Source organism: Lissotriton vulgaris, chromosome 5 (genome assembly GCF_964263255.1).
Source record: "Lissotriton vulgaris chromosome 5, aLisVul1.2, whole genome shotgun sequence".
Taxonomy (NCBI): domain Eukaryota; kingdom Metazoa; phylum Chordata; class Amphibia; order Caudata; family Salamandridae; genus Lissotriton; species Lissotriton vulgaris.
The window spans coordinates 891,897,644-891,922,086 of NC_141693.1; the positions used below are offsets into that span (position 1 = coordinate 891,897,644).

Genomic DNA, 24,443 nt, shown 5'->3' on the forward strand with positions numbered 1-24,443 from the left:
GCTTTGGCCCTGTCTCTAGCCAGGCTCTTATATTCGTCCTGGAGGAGTTTCAATCGGTGCATTCCCTCGAGGGTCACATCTCTGGATACCGCCATCTCCATATTAGTCAACTCTGCCTCCACCCTGTCTACCTCACCCCGGCATTTCCTCCTCTTCCCTGAGACTAATGATAGGACTTCCCCTCTAATAACAGTCTTGTACGACTCCCACAGGGATTGTGCAGAATCAACCGTTCCCACATTTTCATGAAAATACCTTTCTGTGCTCTGTATAACCTCCTTCTTGATGTCGGGGTCTCTTAAGTGCCATGCATTAATGGGGCAATTCTGCCCACATCTCTCTGCCCAACCTCCACCCCAAGCCAGATCGGAGAATGATCAGAGACACCCCTACCCAAATGTCGCACCTCTCGGATCGATGCCGCCTGCGACGCCGGTATTAGCACATAGTCTATTCTGGATAGGGAGTGATATGCAGCAGACGCGTGTGTGTAATGCAGCCCGTTGGGGTTCCTCAATCTCCACCCATCCGTAAGCCCTGTTGTTTCTAAGAAGTTGGGTAACCACCACTGGGACGGCGTCAGGATTTGGGCTTGGTGTCTATCCACCTCACCATCTATCACCGCGTTGAAGTCCCCTCCCATAACCAGCAACCCCACAGGCAAAGTTAAGAAAATCACACACGTCTCGGAAGGTGTCAGTCTGTAGGCCCGGTGGAACATACACAGACAGAAAGGTGACAGTCCTCCTCTCCCGAAGCCCCGAAACGCGAATGTACCTGCCTCGATTATCAGCCCATGTGGCCTGGATCATCAGGGAAAAGAGTTCCTCACAGGATGCCCGTCCCCCTGGACCCCGTAGTGAATCTGGCATGTGCCACCAGCTTGTATCCCCCCTTATGTAAGGCCATACAACGATTACCAACCAGATGCTTCTCCTGCAGCAACACCACATCCGGGAAATGCCGCCTGACCAACTGACTAACCATCCCCCTCTTAATTCTGTCCCCGAGTCCATTCACATTCCAACTGAGTGCGGTTATCCCCAATCCCAGTCTACCAGATGACATTGTAGTGGTAAACCATAGCCAAGTCACCTGATGCAATAAAAAAATAAAAACAGATTGCCAATATCGCTGCACACATTACAATCTCAATTGCAAAAAAAAAACAACTCTCATCCCCCCACCCTGCACCCCTGCATATAGCTTACGTTCATCCCCAACTAGCAGTGTGCCTGTCGCCCCAACACTAAAGTACAACTAAATAAAGGTAGAAAATGGAAGGAGGGCCCAAAAGGGCCTCCATCTTCTGGCCCAGGGATGCCTGAACTCCGTTGATGGCTGCCATGAGATCCGTCAATGTTGGCTCATTGGGAGTGAGTGTGGCATCCCCCCCCCCCCCCCCCCCCCCTCGACTGGGTCTTCTTCGATTCCACTGGGGACCCCTTGGGTAAAGTATATCGATCCAATTTGTTGGTTTGGATGTTTCTAGACCCCTGGGCTGGGTTCTATCAGTGTCAGTCTTAGTCGCCATCTTGCTTCCTTAGTTGTCAGTGCCGGATACAAAGCTTGGACTCACACTTGGGGTCAGGGTCACAGGGCGTCTGCACACCCCTGGCACACACTAATGTCAGCCGCCACGATCACGCTCCCCCAGGGGCCTCCGCTTGCCCATTCCTGGTCACCCGGTCCGTAGGCAGGCCGGACGATCTCCACAGCCCCCAATCGCTCACTCACATTGGAAACAGATCAACAGTCACTAGTTTCCATGCCACTCCTCCAGCCACAAGACACAGCCGACCCAGAAGATAGCGGTCCACACTGTGGCGCGGGTCCGCCGCCTCCACCGTCGCTGGACAGACTACCCAGGCCCCAGAATCAGTGCCGAGGATGAGTAAGCCCTTCTACAGCTTCACCTGTGTTGTGGCTCCACATGTAGGTATTCTCCACGGTGCCCCCTTAAGAGTCCAGATAGTGCACCACAGCAAGGCAATTTGCGCCGAGCCCGTATGGCTCCCGCCCTGTCTCCCACTCAGTGTGGATGGTGGGCACTCCTCTCACATCTCCCGCACCCAGTCCCGGCACACTCGCCCACCAGCAGCACAAGACGGGCAAAGGAGTCTCTCCACAGTCGGCCCTGCCGACCCACCGACCGCCGAGGCCACCGGCAGCTCAGTCCTCTTTTCTGCCTCTTCCGAGGAACAAAGTGCCCCACAGCAGCCCGGGCAGCACTACTGCTTAATCCTCGGGGCAGGCGCGACATCCAGCGTCCGGGTCCCCCTGGCTCTGCCCCGCAAATAAACATTTGTTTGAGTTATTTCTCAATGTGCAAATACTTTATTAAGCTTCTTCTCCTTTTAGCTCACCTAAATTCTCCGACATTTAATACCCCCTCTCAAATTTCAGATTTTGACGGGATAACAGCTCAAAATCTTTGCCATGAGGGATGGATTTGAAGGACTTTTAGTTTCTGTTTTGGCACGCACTACATTCAAGTTACCTCTATATTAAATCATAGTTTTAAAAAAAAAATTTGAATGAGCGTAGCATTAACATGGCACATCAACTGAATCAACTGCAAAGCAAATGAAAAGGTCATGTACTCACTTGAAATACAAAGCCAAGTCTGTTGCTATAATTGCAACTTCAAATATATGCAGCACATTCTCAAACTGGCGCTTGTTTAGATTCTGGAAAATATTTAAGCTCTGCAAGAGGGAAAGGAAGAATCCTGAGTCCTTCTGGAAATATATATCACATGAATAGCCACATTCCAGTCAATGACATTATTTCATCACACAGAAAATCATTTACTCTAAGCAGTTTAGAAAAATAAAACCAACCTACATAACACTTTATTGTGATGTGATGATCGGTAAAAACAAATTACAGGAAGCACTAAAAGGCAAGTTGATCATATAATCACTGATAATATTCAAACAAAATCTCTTAGTTGATGTACCCAGTAAAACCAAATGAGTTTCGCCTCACGGTATATCTCACTTGCTAAATTGTGGGTGACTCTTGCCAATCCCTCACTGGCACTACACACATCTCTGCTTTTCAACGTCTTTGCGAGGAGTTTTTTGCTTTTCCATTATATGCACTAATTTGGCAACTGCAAGTTTAAAAGCCTTGCACCTGTGCTGCATCTTCTTCATGTTGCAACTTACACCTCTTAACACTGAGCCCATTTGAAAGTTTGTAACACTTTAAATCCGAACCATGCAAAATGTTACTACCCCCCTTCTTTCTCCAGTCTCCTGGTGATCCACCCATTAAGTGGCCAAAGTAGAAAAAAAGTGTTCAAGAGGTACACTCGAGTTTGTGGCACTTCTCTCAGTGCTGAGAGGACAGATTTACTTTTGCACTGCCTTTGATCACCTTCCTGATGTTCCTGAAAGAATTGCTGTTGATCTTAACGAATATGAAATGTATGTTTCACAAACTTGATGTACAATATTTAACCAAATTAAGCACTATTTTGGAATGGTATAACTTTGCAAAGAGGATACAAAGAGAAGGAGAGTCAACTGAGAATTAGGTCACAGACCTTAGACGTCTGGCTTCTTCCTGCAAGTTTAGCGCTTTGATAGATGAAAGAAGCTGAGACCAGTTTATGTTAGGTTGTAGGACAGAGAAAGTATGTGATGAGCTATGGCTCAAAGATTAACCAAGTCTAGACAAAGTCTTACTTGTTGCAAAACGAATTGAACACTCTCTTGAATGTGTGAAGGTGATCAAGAAAGATCTCAATAAGGAGGTATCTGCTGTTAGTTCAGGTTTCAACTCTACCTCCAAAGTTAAACCTCCTCCCAAAAATGGTGAGACCAAAGTATCTCACAATGATAAGGAAGCAACTAGTGCTCAGGATAGGAGGGAAAGAAAGTGCTTTTGATGTGATAATGTAGGACATCTAGCTAATGACAAGTCATGTCCAGCTCTTAAATCTGTCTACACATTTTGTAAAAAGAAGGGGCATTTTACGGCTGCATGTAGGATGAAAGGACTCAAACAAAGGGTGAGTGAAGTTGAGTATGACTCGAGTGAAGATGCCCATGATTTTGAGTGTGGACAGAGGTTGGAAATGAGGGCCCCTTTGATTTCATTGTTGTCGAAGGCGAAAAGACCAAAGTCTTATTTGTCTCTGGCACCAAAATGACCATTGCTGCCAAAATATTTTATGAGTATAAGTTGCAGGGGAAAGTCATTTTACTCAAACCTGATATCAATCCTTATGCCTATGACGGTGACCCTATTGAACTGCATGGGTACTTTGTAGGGTTGTTGGAATACGAGGGCCATTTTACCTAGGGCAAGATCTATGTATCAAAAAAGGGAGACAGTATTTTGAGTTTGTGGCATCGAAAGGGACCTTGGTGTCATGTTAGACCCTAACAGTGACCCTCCATCATTCTGAAGGATGACAACCTGTCAAACTTATAGGGCATGATACGTCTTTGCAAGAAAGTTTAAAGGAAGAGTATCTCCATGTTTTCTGCGCAAAACTAGGTTGCTTGAAGGGTTACTGTCATAAGATCAAGCTTGCTCTTGGTTCAGTCCCCATTTCCAGCATGGTACTTAATGTTCCTTTGGCAGTTAAAGAAGAGATGTGCTGTGAATTAGAGAAACTGAGGGGCATATTACCAACAACTAGCGATAATTTTTGTCTCTAACTTGTTTAGAGACAAAAATTATCGCCGCACATCGGCGATTTTTATCGCAGATAAACCTTGCTATTAACAAGGTTTATCGCAAATGCGATAAAAAACGGCCGAAATGCATGAATATCGCTGAAAAGTCAGCGATATTCATGCATTATCGAGCAAATGCTCTTAGCCATGTTATCCACCTCCCATTGGATAACATGGCTAAGAACTGCTCAGGGCAGGTGTTAGCTTTTGGAGATATTCCCGCTTAGCGCGAATATCTCCAAAAGTTGGTAATAGGAGATAGCGATGTTAGCGACTGTTTTCAGTCTCTAACATCTTGGCACGCCCACTTTGCATCTCATTAGTGATAAATATCACTGACATGCAAAGTGGGGCCCAAGATGGTCGCTATCTCCTACTAGCTGTCGCTAACTGGTGTTAGCGACAGCTTGGTAATAGGGAGATAATTTTATCTCCGCTTTCTTGCCTTTTAAAGCCAAAAAAGCGGAGATAAACCCCCTTGATAATATGCCCCTTAGGTCTCAAGGCATTGACGAGGTTGAGGGGACTGCTTGGTTGGCTCCTGTGGTGGCTGCAAGGAAGGCTGATGGCTCTCTGAGATTATGCGTGGACTTCAGACAGCTCAATAAGTGGGTCTTGGTGGTTAAATACCCTCTTCCTAATATTTCTGATCTACTAACAATGGTGGGTAGTGCAAACATTGTCTGTACTGTAGATTTGACTTCCGCGTGCCACCAAATTTTGTTGGGTGAGCCATCTAAAGATCTCACTCTGTTTGTTACACCTTTTGGTACCTTTAGATACGTTAGGTTACCTTTTGGCCATGTGTCTGCTGCCTCAGGTTTTCAGTGTGCCAAGGAGAAGGTTTTATACAATGTGCCAGGTGTCTGTGTGTATCAGGACGACATACTTGTTTATGGATGTGATGAGATTGAACAGAGTAGTAGGGTCACGCAGGTTCTGGACAGACTTAGTGCACACAATCTCACTATCAAGTTGGAAAAATGCAAGTTTGGTCTCAGTGAAATAGATCACCTAGGATATTCCATAACTGCTGATGGTGTGGTTCCCAAGCCAGAATTGGTTGACACCATTAGGAATTTGGCTTCTCCTTCATCCAAAGAAAAACGTATGCGTTTTCTTGGGATGGCCGAGTATTATAACACATTTATAATTTTTTTTTGCTGAGGTCAATTTTAACATGAGGAATTTATTTTAAAAGGGGTTTAAATTTGAGTGAAGTGAGGAGTGTGAAAGAGAATTCCAGGAGATTAAGACCAAACTCTCCCAGGCACCCAAACTTCACAATTTTGATCCCAGCAAACCCTCTGTCATCTAACAATGATGCAAGCCTTAAGGGCCTTGGTGATGTTTTGTTTCAAGGTGGTTCTGGTCCTCATGCCACCATTATGTTTATTTCCAGGAGTCTCAAAGGGGCTGAGTGTAGGTACTTAGTCATTTAAAGGGAGTCCCTTGCGGTCCATTGGGCCATCAAGAAATTAAAGAAGTTTTTGTGGGGCACTTCCTTCATGATTAAGATGGATCACAAGCCTTTTTGTGAGGTTTTTACCAGTAAGGGCATTGATGTAATCTCTCCCAGGATATCTAAGTAGGTTGTCAGTCTTCAAGGATATAACTTTTGAGTGAAATGTATATTCCAGGTTCTGAGAATATTGTGGCTGACACGCTATCTAGGTTGGTCCCTGTGGCCAACTTAGAATCCCAGAATGATTCAGCATTTAACAAATCTACTGATTTAGCTTGCGAGGTTGACTACAAAATCATTTCACAGGAACAATGGTGTGAAGCTTTTCAGGAGGATGAGGTACTTCAAGGTGTTATGAAACTTATCTGTGCTGGTTGGCAACATAAGGAACAAGGAGGTGCATGCTATAAAGATTTTTGGTGTGTGAGGGACCAGTTTTCGTCTAGTGAGGGCATGTTGTGGAGTAGTCCTAGGCTAGTTCCTCCAGTTACATTACACAGGGAACTGCTAGACCTGGCACACAAATCCCATTTGGATATTTCTAAAACTAAGGAGAGATTACGCTCCATTTACTGGTGGCCTGGAATGACCTCCAGGTCGAAAGGTTGGCGAGAGAATGTGTACAATGCTCGCTGAGTGGAAAAAACAAGAAAACTAGGACTCAGCCCATGGTAGCTAGGACACAGCCGAGTGGTCCCTTGAAGGACATCGCTTTGGACATTCCTGGTCCTGTACATGGTGATGGCCAGAACACTTATGTCATTGTTGTGATGGATCTTTTCTCTAGGTGGCCTGAAATCAGTTTCTCTGGTAGTGTGCACACAAAAACTGTAATTAACTTTCCTAGAAGTGTTATTCACAAGAGAAGGGTTGAGGAAATATACATTTTATGGTCAAGAAATGTTCCCTAACGTGTACCCCACCGTCTCCATGTACCAGCTTAAAGTGCATGTAACTTCCCTCCTGTGCCAGCTATGAAGACGCAAATACATTTGCGTCCAACGTTAACATGTCCTCTTTCCGATCCGCCATGAACGGGTTGAATATTCCGTTTCTAAATATGCCATGCCAACGTCTTTTTGTGGTATACTTTACACGTTTTCCAGCCCAGGCGAAGTAGGCCCTGAATTCTGCCTTCAAGCCTTTTCCTGCCTTCTGACTCTGAATGCCTCAGCCTGGTCTGCCTCTGTACCCGTGACCTCTGCCTTACTCCCTGCGCGGCTCACGGCGCTTAGCTCAGCCTGTTGCCTGCCAAGACTGTATTCAACCTTCGAATTATCTGCTCCGCTCCTCGAAAATGCATTCCTACCTACTAGTTTAAGTAAACATCCTCCCAGCTGCAGAGCAAAGGGCCCGGCCTTACTGTCTCCGTGCAAGTAATTCATAGCTCCTGTTACCATGGTAGGCCCATGCCCCCTCGCATCTCATGCAGACACTTAGACGCTTATACACGCACTCACAGTCAGTATAGAATAGCTTCTGCCCCAGAGACCTTTTCCTTCTAGATAATATGGTTCCTAAACATCAGACATCAGATATGATAGAGGTACGAGTTGATCTGACATGCCAGACTTCTGTCTCTTTCCTCTAGTGTAAATGTCAAGTCCCCTGCACCCTCCAGCTTCACGTCAATCACACGTCATGCAGCTGCGCGCGCATCCAGACCTCAGATTTCTGCTGACATTGCAAGATTCTGCTATGTACCCACCCACTTGTGACACTTACATGTGACGTTTCTAGCACACGCCTCTATGTTCACGCCTAGTTTACGCCTTCTGATTACGTATTGCTACCACGTGTGTGTGCTTATCTTGTTTCTCTCAGCTGTTACGCCTACTGTATTGGTTTTCCGTATATGATTTAAGTATATAAGCTATGTATTGTCAATAAAGTATTGCTCTATCCCTTCCTGCACCCCAGTGGTGGCAGGAACCCGATATCCGGTACCATAACCATTCCTTTTTAAGGAATAAAACCCCTAAGAACTCTAACACCACGGACTCTGCGTCTTTCTTTCCGATTGAGTTATTTTTGTTTAAGTACTTACCTGCATAGAAATTAAGACGGTAAATCAAATATTTACCACATTATTTTGGCGCCCGAACAGGGACCCCTCCCCCACCCCACGCGCCGGTTGGTGCGTTGCAACCTTTGCCCCCTGCCATAAGTCAAGACGGACAATTACGCGTACCCGCAGGATTTCCTGTATCTCCCTCTGGCCCACGGAGGTGACGGAGACTGCGATCAGCACCCAGACGAGGCGGTGAGGAGTGCGGAGGATCCCGACCAGAGCCTAGCCGAAAGAAGCAAGGTCCGAGGTGTCAAGAGGCCCACCAGTTCCGAAGTATTCATGTATCGAGTCGAGTCGAGTCCAGTCCGGTCCAGTCCAGTCGAGTTTTCCGAGGCCTTCTGTTCCGTGCTTCCCGGTGAGTACCATTGCTGGGGACGCATCTAGACGGGTGCATTATTATGTATCCGGTAAAGACGGGTTTGGGTACACAAACACGGTCTGCACTGTTTTAGACAGTGTATCTGTGCTGTTTAGCAGTACATCAAGCATTCAAGTTCTTGCACTGTTCTCAGCAGTGTATCTGTGCTGTTTAGCAGTACATCTAGTATCAAGGGTAGTCATATGTGTTCAAAATGTCTCATGTGATTAATGTCGTGGTATGAGTGACTGTTTGATGTACATTACTGCGTTTTTGTGTAACTAGCTGTTGTGTAACTAGCTGTGTTCAGAGTAAGTAACAAGTATCGAGTATCCAGTACTAAGTAAACAAGATGCCGTTTTTCAATAAATTAAGGCAGATAGGAACTAGGAAAGGGATACTAGAGGAAGAAATTCCTATCCCCCCTAGGGACACTCCTGGAAATTTTATGTACCATAAGCATGGCCTAGACGCCATACTGTATCTAGATTTATGGGCCGATTATACCAAACACCTAGAAGAAAGACACAGGTGGCCCGTTACAGGAACATGGGATGCCGAGTGCATCCTGAAAGTAGAAGAAGCACTATGGAAAAAGAAAGCCAGACAATCCCAGAAAGATGCCATAGAATTGTGGCGTAAAGGATCACATAAACGTGCCGAAAAAGCACTCCGAAAAGAAGATAAGCATAGAGAAGAGTCGGATGAAGTCCGAGAAAACGAATTAGTTAATGAAGGTATCCGAGTAAAAGCAGAGCAAGTAGACCGCATGCAAAACAATCTTGTAAATGGCATGTATATAGTGGCCGAGGGTTTGCCTAAAGCCACTCCAGAAATACCGAAAGATCTGCCACCACCATTAGTCCCAACTAAAGTAAATCACAGGACTACTAAAGACATATTCCTGGCTTCCTATCTAGATGATGTAGCTCCCGGTTACACCAATCCACCTGCCCGCGTGCCGCCTGTGGACGGTGACGGAGGTGGCAACCCACTCCAAGACAATGTCCCGCCATTACCGCAACGAAGTTCACCAGTTCGACAGCCTGTTCCTCCACCTCCACCACTTCCCACACCTAAGGTTAATATACCGAATCCGTTTGCGCCTGATCCTAATAAGAGACAAGTTCAGGTACACATACAGACTCCACAGAGAAATAATGCTCAAGCCTCAGCCTCAGGAGGTGCGACAGGGGGTCTTCAGACTCCACCATCAACACGTAGATTAAACGTTAAGGATTTAATGAAGCAACGTACACCCCACTCACCAAGCTTTAACATGCTTAAAGAACCCCTTCAAGTTTGCAGATACGATCCAGTACCCGGCAAAGACGATAGAATGTTGTTAGCATCACTACGCATACGACAAGCTACAGATTACCTAGTGTTATTCCCAGGGATGACTGACCACCTAGATAGAATATATCATTTTGTCCAGACTGGGGAAAATCCTGATAGTATTAAAGACGCCATGGCTCACCAGAAAGTTGACACTCAAGGTTATGTATTACGATTCTTCATAAATTGCTTAATAAGAGACCGAGACAGGCCTGGCGCAGACAAGGAAGAGATGGAAGCACTAAACAGGTGGGGTCAAAACATAGCCGAGGGAAATCATGATAAATTGAATTGTATAGCGAGCATGTACAAGAAAATCAGAAAAGCAGTGGTAGAAATACTCGAAAGAGAAAGAGAAAAAGAAATCGACAGGAACGACTCCTCTGAGGAGGAGGGGCCTGAAGAACCAGAAACGACTATAGAAAGGATAGCGTATGTAGGAAAAGGAAATTACCTTAAGAAAGGTATTCGCCCAGAAAGCAAGAGAGTTTTTCTCTCCGGCATATCAAAACCGAATTCTCCTGAATATCTGTTTCAAGATACCGATAAAATGCTTCAAGAACGAATGGGGTACCACGTACTAAATTCTATGGATGAACAAGAACTAGCCCGGTCAGCAGTACTATGGGCTGACAATCCTAACATATACAATGATGACACAGTAGCACAGACATTTCTGAACCTTTCCCCAGACGAGCAGAAATTAGCTGGTGTATACATGATTCAGCACCTCCTCACGTTATACAGAAATCAACATTCGGACCCAGGTCCCTTACCTGATACATTAGAAGCACTACTTATGAATAGATGGAGAGGCCTAAGTACCAAGTTAATTCAAATAATTCTAGAACAACGGCACAGATATAACGCTTTCTTAGGCCCACAATATGTTTCCGCTCCGCCCCCAGAAAGAAAAATGTTTCATATGGAGCATTTTGACAGGCAGAATCCTTTACGAGAAGTACACCCAGTTATGGGTGCCGATAATACCCTGAAACGTGTGTACGTGTACACACCTCTGACCAAGTTAGAATTATTAGAGATGAAGAAACTAGTACCCTGTCACGATAAAGACCCTGCAGGTTTTCACCGAGAACTTAAGGATATGTTACTCATGGGAGATTACACATATACGGATATTATGAAATTGTTAAAAGTACTGTTGCCCACCGGCATCTACGAGAAACTCAAGGAAAGAGAATGGGAGGTGGGAGATAAAAAGATTATATGGACTGAAATAGAAGACGAGGAAAAAATTCGTACTCCAGGGCTAGGCCTTGGGGAGAAAGCTAAAGCATTACCAGGTTTGATAGTACAGGTTTTGCCAAGATTATTGACAACTAAAAAGGAAGACTGGGATGCAATCTCAGCCTGTAAACAGAAACACGATGAAGATACTAGTGACTTCTATTCAAGATTCGAGAAATGTTTCATTATTAATAGTGGCCTGAAACCAGGTAGCGAGTCATACCCACATCTTTTTGTAACTAAATTAGTCGAGAATTCCCTGACAGCAGTCAAGAACCGTGTATACAAAGTTGAAAGTACATGGCAAGCAAATACGCCATCCCAGATGTTACAGATGTTACAGTATCATCAGAACAGAATTAGAGAAGAACAGGATCACGAACAGAGACGTATGAAAGACACAAAAATGAAAATGTTAGTGGCCCAGTCGGTTCCAGCCGACGGCCAGAGAAAGGGTACGACCCAGACCCAGAATTCAGCAGCTCCCGTTAAAGGGACATGCAACTATTGCAAGCAGCCAGGTCACTACGTACATGAATGCCCAGTCCTGAAACACAATATAGCCACTGGTAAAACTAAAGAAAGACCGCGTCAGCCTAGACAAGACCAGGTCCAGCCACAGACTTCACAGAATCCACAGCCTATGCATGCTTCATCACATACAGCACAGACCGTAGCAGTGTCACAGCCACAGCCCATTGCCGCAACTCAGCAAGTTTCACAGCAGATGTACCAGTATGCCCAATCTGATTATCCCGATTATCAGCGATACACATGAAACAGCCTAGAGAGGGAGGGTGGCTTGCCTCTTATTGAGATTCCTGTAGATCAAGAGGGTCCTTATGTACACAGTCAAGTATTGGGAAAAGACAGAAAGTTTTTAATTGACACAGGGGCAAGCCGCACAACAATCAGCCATGATGAAGTCCCAGGGGCACCCCTCTCAGGCTCACAGAATGTTTCCCTTGGTTTTTCAGGACAGCCTATTGTAAATGAAGTATCGAAACCTGTTCCCCTAGCAGTAGGTCCATTATCACGTGTTACAGACTTGTTACTCACGAAATCATGTCCAGAAAACTTGTTAGGAATCAAGACGCTGAAGGCTCTAGGAGCTGTGATATGTTGTTCTCCGGAAGGAGTTAGACTTTTCTTGCGTGACTTCAAGGGTCACTATGTATTACGAGAGTTTGATGTCAGATTGAAAAATGTACCGGAACACCTGTGGGCACAAGGCCCAACCGATGTAGGCTGCATGCACATTACACCATACCGTGTTACACTCAAGCCAGGTGTTGTTTTACCCCGAATCAGACAATACAAGTTACCACCCGATGCTGTAGTGGCTTTACTGGAAATCATTGAAGAGCTCATTGCCCAAGGAGTGGTCGTAGAAACCGACTCCAACATCTGTAATTCCCCTATCATTCCAATTCTTAAACGTACTGATCCCAATGCACCGCCAGTATATCGGCTGGTGATTGATTTACGAGAACTGAATAAATGCATTGTTCCACAGTACCCTGTGGTTCCTGACATCTCATCCTTATTGACTGCTATTGATTCAGAAGCAACGTTCTTTACTGTAATTGACCTCAAGAACGCCTTCTTCAGTGTGCCCATTGATCCAGAGAGCCAATATCTCTTCGGATTCAGTTTAAATGGACGAAGTTTCAAATTTTCGCGCGCACCTCAAGGATTCACAGAAAGCCCCAGCATCTATAGCCAAGCACTGAAAAGACAACTTGATTGTATCCAAATGCCAGTTAACACTGCCTTACTACAGTACGTCGATGATCTGCTGATCACCGCACGAAGTGAACCCGAATGTGAACAAGCATCACTGACAGTTTTACATTTTCTGGCCGACAAGGGACACAAGGTGTCTCCTTCGAAGCTACAATTCTGTGTTCAGCAAGTTGTATACTTGGGTCACTTGCTGTCCAAAGTGGGGAGACAGCTCACTCCTGACCGCATCCAGCTAATTGTAAATATGCCACAACCCCAGACACAAAAGGAAGTACGAGCTTTTATAGGCCTCACCTCGTACTGCAGACAATGGATTCCTCAGTATGCATTTCTAGCTAAACCACTCATTCAGTTGACAACACAGGAGGCAGCGACTTCGACTGCCCTTCCTTGGACTCAGGAACATACACAGGCTTTTGAAGAATTAAAGAAAGCTTTATGTCAAGCACCAGTTTTAGCGACACCATGTTACAACAAACCTTTTACACTTTTTGTTACAGAACGTGATGGTACAGCGTTGTCTGTCCTCACTCAAGACCAAGCAGGTTCACATAAGCCTTGCGCTTATTTTTCTAGTACATTGGATTCAGTAGCCCAGGCACTCCCTGCGTGCTTAAAGTCAGTTGCAGCGACAGCCCTAGCAATCAGACAGAGCGACTCAATTGTATTAGGACATCCATTGGCAGTACAAGTTCCACACTCTGTAGAGGTCCTTCTAAACCGAACCCAGACTCAACACTTGACTATAGCACGACTGACAGGTTATGAATTGACGCTATTCCAGCCCCACATAGAAATCAGACGCTGTAGCATCCTAAATCCCGCAACATTGTTACCCTCGATTATAACAGATCCAGCTCCGCATGATTGTATAGAGATCATTAATGCAGTAACAAAGCCCCGACGAGACTTAACAGATGTTCCATTGACAAATCCAGACCTGACACTTTACGTGGACGGTTCATGCATGAGAACAAGTACAGGAGAGTTAGTGGCCGCGTATGCAGTGACCACTGAAACTGAAGTCAAAGAAGCACACCGTATTGACACACTGTCTGCTCAAGCAGCGGAGCTCATCGCTCTGACCCGAGCCTGTATACTAGCCAAGAACAGAAATGTTAACATACACACTGATTCCCGTTACACGACTTCGGAGTGTTATGGCAAGAACGACGTTTCTTGACCTCTCATGGTGCCAAGATTCAACACGGTCCCCTCATTCAAGCACTGTTAGAAGCAATACATCTGCCTTCAGGCATATCCATCATGAAGTGTAAAGCACATACCAAAGTTACAGACTCTGTTTCCCAGGGTAATGACCTGGCAGACCAAACAGCAAAACATACAGCATTAACTCACACCCAGACAACTGACGTGACAAAGATCATAGTACCGACACATTGTATGACAGTTAAAGATCCCACACTAGATGTAATCGACATTCAGACACATGCCACTCCAGATGAAATCAAGAAATAGACTGAACAAGGAGGGGTCCAGACAGATCAGGGATGGGTGACGAAGGGAAAATCTACATGGTTTCTCCCCGACTCTATGGTTCAAGTCATAATAAATACTGCACATAGTCCAGAACCTCTGTTACAACAAACATTTACGAGCAGCAGCAAAACAGAAAGTGCGTACTTGCATTATCTGCTGTCAGTTCAATCCAGGTAAAAGCGTCCCTGTAGAGCAAGGTGGATTTCATCCTCCCGATCACCCTTTTGAAGTCCTCCAGATGGATTATATCCAGATGGACAGATGTCGAGGATTCAAGTATGTCCTCGTAGTTGTTTGTGCACTTTCCCGGTGGACCGAAGCATATCCAGTCCCAGATTACACTGCCCCAACCACTGCCAGGCAGCTGGTTCGAGAATTCTTCCCACGGTACGGCTTGCCTCGTATCGTGTATTCAGATAACGGACAGCCATTCTCGTCCGAGCTCATGAAGCAAGTTATGTTATGTTATGTTATGTTATGTTATGTTATGTTATGTGATCTTATATAGCGCATGGCTACCCCAGCGGCGGGGCGTCCCAGCGCTTGCAGACATGTCAGATCCAGGAAGGTAAAGGAGGTGCTAGATGGATGCAAACAACCAAGTTTTTATAAGTTTTCGGAATTGCAGATGATTTAGAGTAGCCCGAGCTTTAGGGGGGATAGAATTCCAGAGCTTAGGGGCCAGATACCTGAAGGAGCGGCCACCAGCTCTGCTCCTCCGAATTCTGACAGTACAAGCCAGTGAGAGGTCCACTGAGCGGAGTGCGCGCGTGGGAGTATAGAAAGAGCACAGTCCTTGCAGAGTATGGGGGCCAACATTATACAGGATTTTATGGGTAAGGCAGAGGGTTTTAAAGTGAATGCGCTGTTGTATAGGGAGCCAGTGTAGTCGACGGAGAAGGGGGGACGTGTGACAGGTTTTAGGTAGAGCAAATAGAACGCGGGCGGCAGCGTTCTGTGCTCTTTGCAACCTATTTATTGCAGTCTTGTTAGATCCTAACATGAGGGCATTGCAATAGTCCAGGTGAGATAAAACTAAAGCCTGGACTATGATCTGACGAGTGGTAGGCTCAAAAAAACCCAGAATGGGTTTAAGAGAGCGAAGACGCCCAAAGCAGGTGCCTGCCACTTTTTGAGCATGAGACTCCAAGTTGAGTGTATTGTCCAATAACACCCCCAGGTTTTTTACTGACTCCTTGGGTATAGGAGCAGGTCCCAGCGCCAGAGGCCACCAGTGCTCTTCCCAAGTCTGCGTGCCATTGCCAATCAGGAGAACCTCTGTTTTGGAGGCATTAAGCTGAAGGCAGTTATTAGATAGCCACCTTGAGATCGCCAGAATGTCTTCCTGGAATTTAATTTGGTCCTCCACATTGTTGTTGGAAAAGTTGAAAATAAGTTGCGTGTCGTCCGCATATGATGTTAGTAAGATCTTACGTTCCCGGGCCAACAAGGCCAGGGGGCGGACGTACACATTAAACAATGTGGGACTGAGCGCAGACCCCTGAGGCACTCCACATTCAAGAGGGAGCTTGCTGGATGAGTACGGCGGGGCGTGCACCTGGAAGGAGCGATCAGATAAAAAAGACGCAAACCAATTCAGGGCCGTTTCCCTGACTCCGATCTCCCATAGTCTCTCAAGTAGTATCTTGTGGGAGACCGTGTCGAAGGCCGCACTCAAGTCCAGCAGAACCAAGATAGAGGTTGCGCCCGTATCATGGGAGGCCCTTAGATGTTCTGTAACTGTTAACAGGGCAGACTCCGTGCTGTGATTAGCACGGAAGCCATGCTGGGACTCATCAAGGATCCCATTGGACTCCAAGTATGCAGTCAGAATGGAATTGATATGTGCTTCCGCTACTTTCGCAAGATAGGGAAGCAGCGAGATAGGTCGAAAACTGTCTGGCCTTGAGGGATCCAAAGTAGGTTTTTTTAAGAGGGGTAGTACTTTGGCATGTTTCCAGGATTTGGGAACCTCGGCTTGCTGTAAAGATCGATTAATCAGCTCCCGCCCTTCCTGCAGGACAGAATCATGAAGTGATCTGAACAGATCCGGCTTAATGGGATCATCCGGAGAGCCTGATTTTACTCTTAAGGCTAGGTGTTCCATCCCTGACTGATCTGTCAGGAGGGAGTAAGGAGGGTCAGAAATGACTTTGCCAGGATTAGAGGACCCCAGCGGGCTGTCCAGTTGTAGAGAGTCATATATCCCTTTAACTTTGTTTATAAAGAAGCCAGAAAGTTTTTCGCACTGTGCGTCAGACACTATCAGATTACCTGTGCCTCCCGGGGCTTTAGTCATGTCTTTTACCAGGGAAAAAATCGTTTTGGAGCGATTTGTGCTTGAAATGATTAGGTCAGTATAGTAACTGGCTTTAGTTTTCTTTATAAGCTTATGATAAGCTTTAGTGGCCATTCTAAATTTAGTTTTAGCTAGGGGATCATACGATCGTCTCCAGGTACGTTCTAGGAGCTTACAGTGTTTTTTAGTTTCCGTGAGAGTCTCCGAGTACCAGGGGTGGGTCTGAACTCGCCTAGGTCTGGAGTATTTCATGGGGATAAAATGGTCTAGAGAGTTATTTATCCACTCTCTGTAAGCATAATCTGCTTCATCCATGTTACCAGACCACACAGGACGGGTCTGGTTAAGCCTAGCTTCAAACTGAACTTTATCTAGGTTGTTCCAGGGACGCCTCCGTAAAGAGGGAGGAGGGGTCTCCCTACCGCTGACTGGAATCCTAACTGAAACGGACACCAAAAAGTGGTCAGTCCAGCTAAGAGGGCTGGGGGATTCTGCTGTAACTTCCTCAATATTAGTAAAAACAGGATCAAGGAGATGGCCTGCTTGATGAGAGGGTCCCACAATCAGTTGGCGAAGCTGACAAGCTTCTAAGTCGCCAAGAAACTTTGATATATTGGAGGAGTCTCGACGCTCGAGGTGAAGATTGAAATCACCAAAGATACTAAAGTTAGCTGATTGAAGCGCCAGTGACGAAGTAGTTGCTAATAGCGACTCTTGAAATGCACTTGCCGATCCTGGGGGATGGTATACAAGGAGCCCTGTAAGAGTGAAAGTGTCAGAGACTTTTATCTTAAATAGTGCGCATTCGCTACTGGATAAACTAATGGCCTTAAGGGTGCAAGTGTATTTGGACTTGTAAATCACCCCTAGTCCGCCACCCCTACCGATAGGTCTGTTTTGAACACATATATGATATTCAGGAGGGAGGGCCAGAGCTAGGGTAGCCGTAGAATCCTCAGATAGCCATGTTTCTGTCAAAAGCAGAACATCAGGCCTTTCATCTAGGAGGAGCTCATGGACGTCCTCATGGTGCTTTACCAAAGACCTGCAATTAAGACTTAGTATATGAAGCTTGGAAGAGCTGGTGGGCGCTAGGGTTGAACAAGATAGTGAAGAGCAAGCCCCAGAAGCCTTAAATCCGCAATAAATGCAGTTTATGGTAGAGGACCCAGGGTGGCAAGCATGCGCCAGACACTTAATCTGAGGTCTAAGAGCAAGCAGCTCATCCCTGGCATAGGGCGCCATCAAAAATCGACAATCAGGGATCTGGGCGACAGGCGACGGACCAGCGCGGACGGGCTCGCCTTTGGCGACCCGCCGCGCGAGTCCGCTGCGCGGGAGGTAGAGTCTCCGCCTAAATAGGCACCGGTCTCGCCTCTGGCGGTAAAGTTACACCCCCGGGGGCCGTGCAGCAAGGTCAGGTACGCCCTCCACACAATCGGCACAAGCCGTGGTGGAACGGGGCGGCGACCTGGAGGAAACAGCAGTAAGTGTGAGTAAGATTATCTCAGGGAAACGCTAATGAGGAATTTTAAAACACATAACAATATGCAAAACAGATTTAAAAACAAAGGAGCAGAGCGCCGCTACAGTGCCTCGCGTTTCTAGCGTGTCCGCTGCGCGGGAGGTAGAGTCTCCGCCTAAATAGGCACCGGTCCCGCCTCTGGCGGTAAAGTTACACCCTCGGGGGCCGTGCAGCAAGGTCAGGTACGCCCTCCACACAATCGGCACAAGCCGTGGTAGAACGGGGCGGCGACCTGGAGGAAACAGCAGTAAGTGCAAGTTTCACTCCTGCTAGGATATCAGTGGAAATTCCATTGCGCCCGACATCCCGAGGCAGCTGGCCTTGTAGAAAGACATAACCAGACACTGAAAACACGTCTAGCTAAAATATGTAAAGAGAAAGGGGTCGACTGGATAGTCGCCCTGCCAGTTGCACTATTCTACATGAGAATGGTCCCACATTCGAGATCAGGACTATCCCCGTATGAAGTGGTCTTTGGCAGACCACCAAATATGTGGGGGACGCCCATGCCTAAGAAAATAACCAATGTCGATTGTAACATGCTGACAGATTACCTTGCCTCCTTGATGTCTGCACTCCAATCATGTCGTTCACAGGTTGCCGCAGCCTTTCCTGACAACACTGATGTAAAGCCACACGATGTCCGTCCAGGTGACACTGTGCTGATTCGCAACTTCGATAGGAGGAGCCCGCTGGAGCCCCGTTGGCAGGAGCCGAAGCTCGTCCTTCTGACCACGAGGACTGCGATCAAGGTGGAAGGCCGAAAAGGGTGGATCCACACGAGTCATATTAAGAAATGTAATGAACTGTTGCCAGAAACTGACTCTTCCACCCCCTCAAAGGATTGCCCCGAATCTAGTGACTTTAAAGTTCCCAAAAGAGAAAAAACTCCGCAAGAGGAATATAGAACAAAACTTCGATCTAGCAAGTCAGACAGTTTAATTGTTTAAGTCCTCCCCTAGGTGAATCGGTTAAATTAGTTTCTGACATGTATCCCCTAGATCGAGATAGAGAGAGAGAGAGACAACTCAAGAAACGTGCATATTGTAAATCACTTCGTAGTCACTGTATAGTGACATTATTGGTTTTGTTTTTTCTGAGCCTTCTGATTATTGCTGCTAGTATATTGCTGCACGTATACTACCCTATCTTCAAGCATACACAACCTGCTTACAATGTCTCTGCCGAACATTCTTTTAGTGAATTACCCCTACATGAGTTATCTTACAGACTTGCGCTGCGCAACAATACTTTCATTAGTATGTTACATCACTCCCATCAGACTAACAATGCTACAAACTGTTGGATATGTGGCCGACTCCCTCCCTACCAGAAATACAAGGGAGTTCTGCCTCTCTTTCCGTATCCGTTCACTCACAATGGCTCATGTGGTGCATGGTTTAGATTAATTCATTCTTTAGATTCTGATATTGCTGTTTTCGAGGGGAATTGGATTTGGGGAAACCTGAACCTAGTTCTGCTCAACGCCTGCTACCCTGACAAGAAGGGACTTCCCATTAGGACAGGAACTGATCTAGAAAATGAAGTATATGGATTAGGTAATTATACAATTAACCTCATGATTCTTACTGTTGAATCCGAAGCCGCACCCGTTATCCCTGCTATGTCAGTATTACCAGTCACTGGTGACTTATGTGTCAGAAAGAAGGGTTCAGTACACTTAGGTCATAGTAAATGTACTACTGTGGTCGAATTCAATGATCAGGGCAGGTCTACATTTAGAGCTACTCGTCATTCCTACTTTGTTTGTGGCCATACCGCATACATACGCTTACCTCCAGATTGGGATGGTACCTGTTACATTGCCTTCCTTCTGCCCCCTGTTTTCCTAGCCCCTCCTGATTATCACAGAAATACAAATCTAGTAAACAGTAGACTCCGAAGAGATCTCCCGATTGTCGACTATACTGAAACGGCATGGGAGCAATATACAGACTTCAATAAAGGTTTCTTCCCCTACTTAGGTGCTGTTTTTAATAGTAAACTGATACGCAAATTAACTAGAACCCTCGAAGCAGTAGTGAATGAAACTACCTCCGCTCTAGGCAACTTAACAGAGGAGCAGTCCGCCATGCGGGTTGTTGTTCTTCAAAATCGTCTTGTTATTGACGTCATCCTGGCAGATAGAGGCGGAGCTTGTAAGGTCATCGGGTCAAGTTGCTGTGTTTTCATTCCAGAAAACGCGCCAACTGTATATAAAGCTATCACACGTCTTCATAAAATTGCAAGTTTGATACATCAGAATCCAGGCACCTGGACTTGGTCCGGTTGGTTCTGGACAACGTTGACCGCTTGGGGATGGAAGATCCTATCCTTCCTAGGCATTGCCCTTGTCATAGTATTCAGTTGCTGCCTGTGCCTACAGTGTGGGCCAGCGATTTGTGGTCTGTGCGCCACATCATGCATTCCGCATTCTAGTTTCCATTCAAAACACGAAAAGAAGAAAGAAGAGCAAATGATGTTACGTGAACAGACTGATCGGTTCATGAGGATCAATATATCATGAAGGGTCCGTAGGGAACAAGGAGGGAATGAGGAAATATAAATTTTATGGTCAAGAAATGTTCCCTAACGTGTACCCCACCGTCTCCATGTACCAGCTTAAAGTGCATGTAACTTCCCTCCTGTGCCAGCTATGAAGACACACATACATTTGCGTCCAACGTTAACATGTCCTCTTTCAGATCCGCCATGAACGGGTTGAATATTCCGTTTCTAAATATGCCATGCCAACGTCTTTTTGTGGTATACTTTACACGTTTTCCAGCCCAGGCGAAGTAGGCCCTGAATTCTGCCTTCAAGCCTTTTCCTGCCTTCTGACTCTGAATGCCTCAGCCTGGTCTGCCTCTGTACCCGTGACCTCTGCCTTACTCCCTGCGCGGCTCACGGCGCTTAGCTCAGCCTGTTGCCTGCCAAGACTGTATTCAACCTTCGAATTATCTGCTCCGCTCCTCGAAAATGCATTCCTACCTACTAGTTTAAGTAAACATCCTCCCAGCTGCAGAGCAAAGGGCCCGGCCTTACTGTCTCCGTGCAAGTAATTCATAGCTCCTGTTACCATGGTAGGCCCATGCCCCCTCGCATCTCATGCAGACACTTAGACGCTTATACACGCACTCACAGTCAGTATAGAATAGCTTCTGCCCTAGAGACCTTTTCCTTCTAGATAATATGGTTCCTAAACATCAGATATCAGATATGATAGAGGTACGAGTTGATCTGACATGCCAGACTTCTGTCTCTTTCCTCTAGTGTAAATGTCAAGTCCCCTGCACCCTCCAGCTTCACGTCAATCACACGTCATGCAGCTGCGCGCGCATCCAGACCTCAGATTTCTGCTGACATTGCAAGATTCTGCTATGTACCCACCCACTTGTGACACTTACATGTGACGTTTCTAGCACACGCCTCTATGTTCACGCCTAGTTTACGCCTTCTGATTACGTATTGCTACCACGTGTGTGTGCTTATCTTGTTTCTCTCAGCTGTTACGCCTACTGTATTGGTTTTCCGTATATGATTTAAGTATATAAGCTATGTATTGTCAATAAAGTATTGCTCTATCCCTTCCTGCACCCCAGTGGTGGCAGGAACCCGATATCCGGTACCATAACCATTCCTTTTTAAGGAATAAAACCCCTAAGAACTCTAACACCACGGACTCTGCGTCTTTCTTTCCGATTGAGTTATTTTTGTTTAAGTACTTACCTGCATAGAAATTAAGACGGTAAATCAAATATTTACCACAGGGTTGCGAGAAGCACTGCTGACTGACAATGGCATACAGGTTGTCTCTAAGGAGATGGAGGATTTTCTCCTGGGGTGTGGGGTTCTTCATAAAAAATGTGCCCTCTATCATCCAGAGTCCAATGGAACTGTTTAAAGGTTCAACAGGGTCCTAAACGAAACTATTTCATTGGCAAAGAGTAACAGTCTCAATTGGAAGGAGGAGGTTTCCAAGAGGGTCGGGGAGTACAGATTCTCACCTCACATAAATACAGGAAAATCTCAGTTTTTCCTGTTTCATGGAAGGCATCCTGATACATTCTAGGAACCTCCGTGGGTAAATGAATTCCACTCCGATAAACGTGTCGACACGCAAAATTGGAAAAAAAGGGAAGATGAGAAGTGCAAGAATAGTAAAATGCATTATGACTGGAGGCATGCCGTCAAAAACACGAAGGTTATTGTGGGGGACTTTGTTGTGATTAAAAAACCTGGATGTGTGTTACTGGATCTGAATTTTCTAAACCCTTGAGGGTTATTAACATTTCTGACAATGCCATCAAAACATTTTACCATAGGGTATGGAATCTCGCAGATTTGCTGTGTACAGGGGGAGGGGGTTGGGGAGTCACCAAAGTGTTGATGAGAGTAGAGATGATGGAAACAAGCGTGATGTGGTTTCCCTGAGAAAATCGAGGAGAGAAACCCTTCTCCTCTATCCTTAGATGACTATGTTCTGTAAACCTGCATCTCCTCTTTTACTTTGGTCCTATTTACATTTGTTATCTGACAATCAATTGCTTCATGTTTTCTTTTAGGTTTGCTCTTAAATGTTGTTACTTATGATTTTGTATTAGTGAGGGAGATGTGTGGTAATGTGCTTCTGCTTTGCCTCATCATTACATCATATGTGCAAGTTCTAGAATTCTTGCCAGCTCTTGGCTGGCTGCAGAATGTTCTGGGACTTGAACAGTATCTGTGGGCAGAGCCAGTTGGGTGGCGGAGCTGTCCTTCCTAACTACAACCTAATAAACTCCTTTCTCAAGACTTCAAGGCCTCTTCTCATCTTTTTTTTAGGTTTAAAGCATTTTGTTAAGCATTCACAAAAAAAAGGACAAACAGTTGACACATGGGAGCGAGCATCCGATACAGTCATATAATAGCGCACCAGCGCGTTAGGATCCTGTAAAAGCAGTGTACATTCAGATGCAATAGCTAGTGCGTATGCTACCACAAGGTGCTCCAAAGTGAACAAACCCCCCAACACCCTACCTCCCCGAACCAAACCATGCCCCTTCCCCCCACCCCCGTCCAGTGCCCCAAAGCAACACCCACCCACCCCTCCAAAGACCGCTCCCTTTTCTCCCGTGCCCTCACATCTAGGCTCGTATGCCTTCCAAATCTGCCAATGTAGTCAGCCTCAACAGGCGGAGATATCTGGGGCACGTAAGCTCTGTAAATTCCCCCACAAGCAATGAGTGAAATGGTTGCCATAGTTCATTAAATTGTTCCACCTCTCCCGCCACCATGAGCGACAATTTTTCCATTCCCAGGACATGCCATAGTCTATGCAACCATCCTGTGGTGGAGGGAAGTGTGGTAGTGCGCCAGTGAATAAGTATATTTTGTACAGCAGAACCCAGTGCTATCGCAATTTGCCTCCCGCTACGTCGACTTCAGAGGATACATCAGTCCGTTGGGCAAGCCCAACAGAACATACGCTGGAAAACGCGGCAATTCAATCTCAAAGTTGGAGTCAATCAAGTCTAAAACCTCCTTCCAGTAGGGAGCTAGGGTCGGGCATTCCCATAAAACATGAGTGAGGGTACCCGGTTGCCCACATGCTCGTCAACAGGTGGCGTCAATGTTGTGATTCATCTCGTGTAACCTTTGGGGCGTGTAATACCAATATGTGGATACTTTTGTAAATGTCTCCGTTAGCCCAGTGTGATATGCAGAGTGTCGGGCCCTATATGCAATGCTGTCCCATTCCTTACGGCTCAAGGATCTCCCTAATTCTCTTTCCCATCATTCTCTACCTGGGTTATAGATTTCGAAGGGGGAGGGTTGCAGGAATTTGTACAAGTCCGAAATGAGTTTTTTGTCTGAGGTGCGTGTTACAAGCCATTTCTCATATGGTAAAAGCTTCCGGTCTGCCGACTCTCGAGTCTGTGGTTGCAGTGCCCAGTGACACACCTGCATATAGCGCAACCGTTCCACCTCCGGCAACTGATATTCTTTCCTGAGTTCCGGGAACGGGATTATGCCCTCCGGGCCATACAAATGAAAAAGAGCCCTGCGCCCAGCCATTCGCCAAAGTGTAAAGGCCCCTGGTTCCGTGCCAGGGCTAAATTCTGGGTTATCAGTCACGGGCGTGAATGGAGAGGGGAAGGTGGTAAGTGAGTGAGTCAGATTCATGGCATCCCACACCCTCAAGAGGACCCTTGTGATA

The 24,443-nt window shown here is 46.1% G+C and overlaps 1 protein-coding gene across 1 annotated transcript in view; it reads right to left on the bottom strand.

Moving 5' to 3' along the window:
• The window catches only part of PDE6C (phosphodiesterase 6C), a 420,959-nt gene that overhangs the window by 64,844 nt on the left and 331,672 nt on the right, over positions 1–24,443 (bottom strand). Inside the window, exon 16 of the mRNA XM_086922484.1 lies at positions 2,608–2,708. Within this exon, the coding sequence (XP_086778610.1) occupies positions 2,608–2,708 (101 nt within the window). The remainder of the gene's footprint in view (positions 1–2,607; positions 2,709–24,443) is intronic.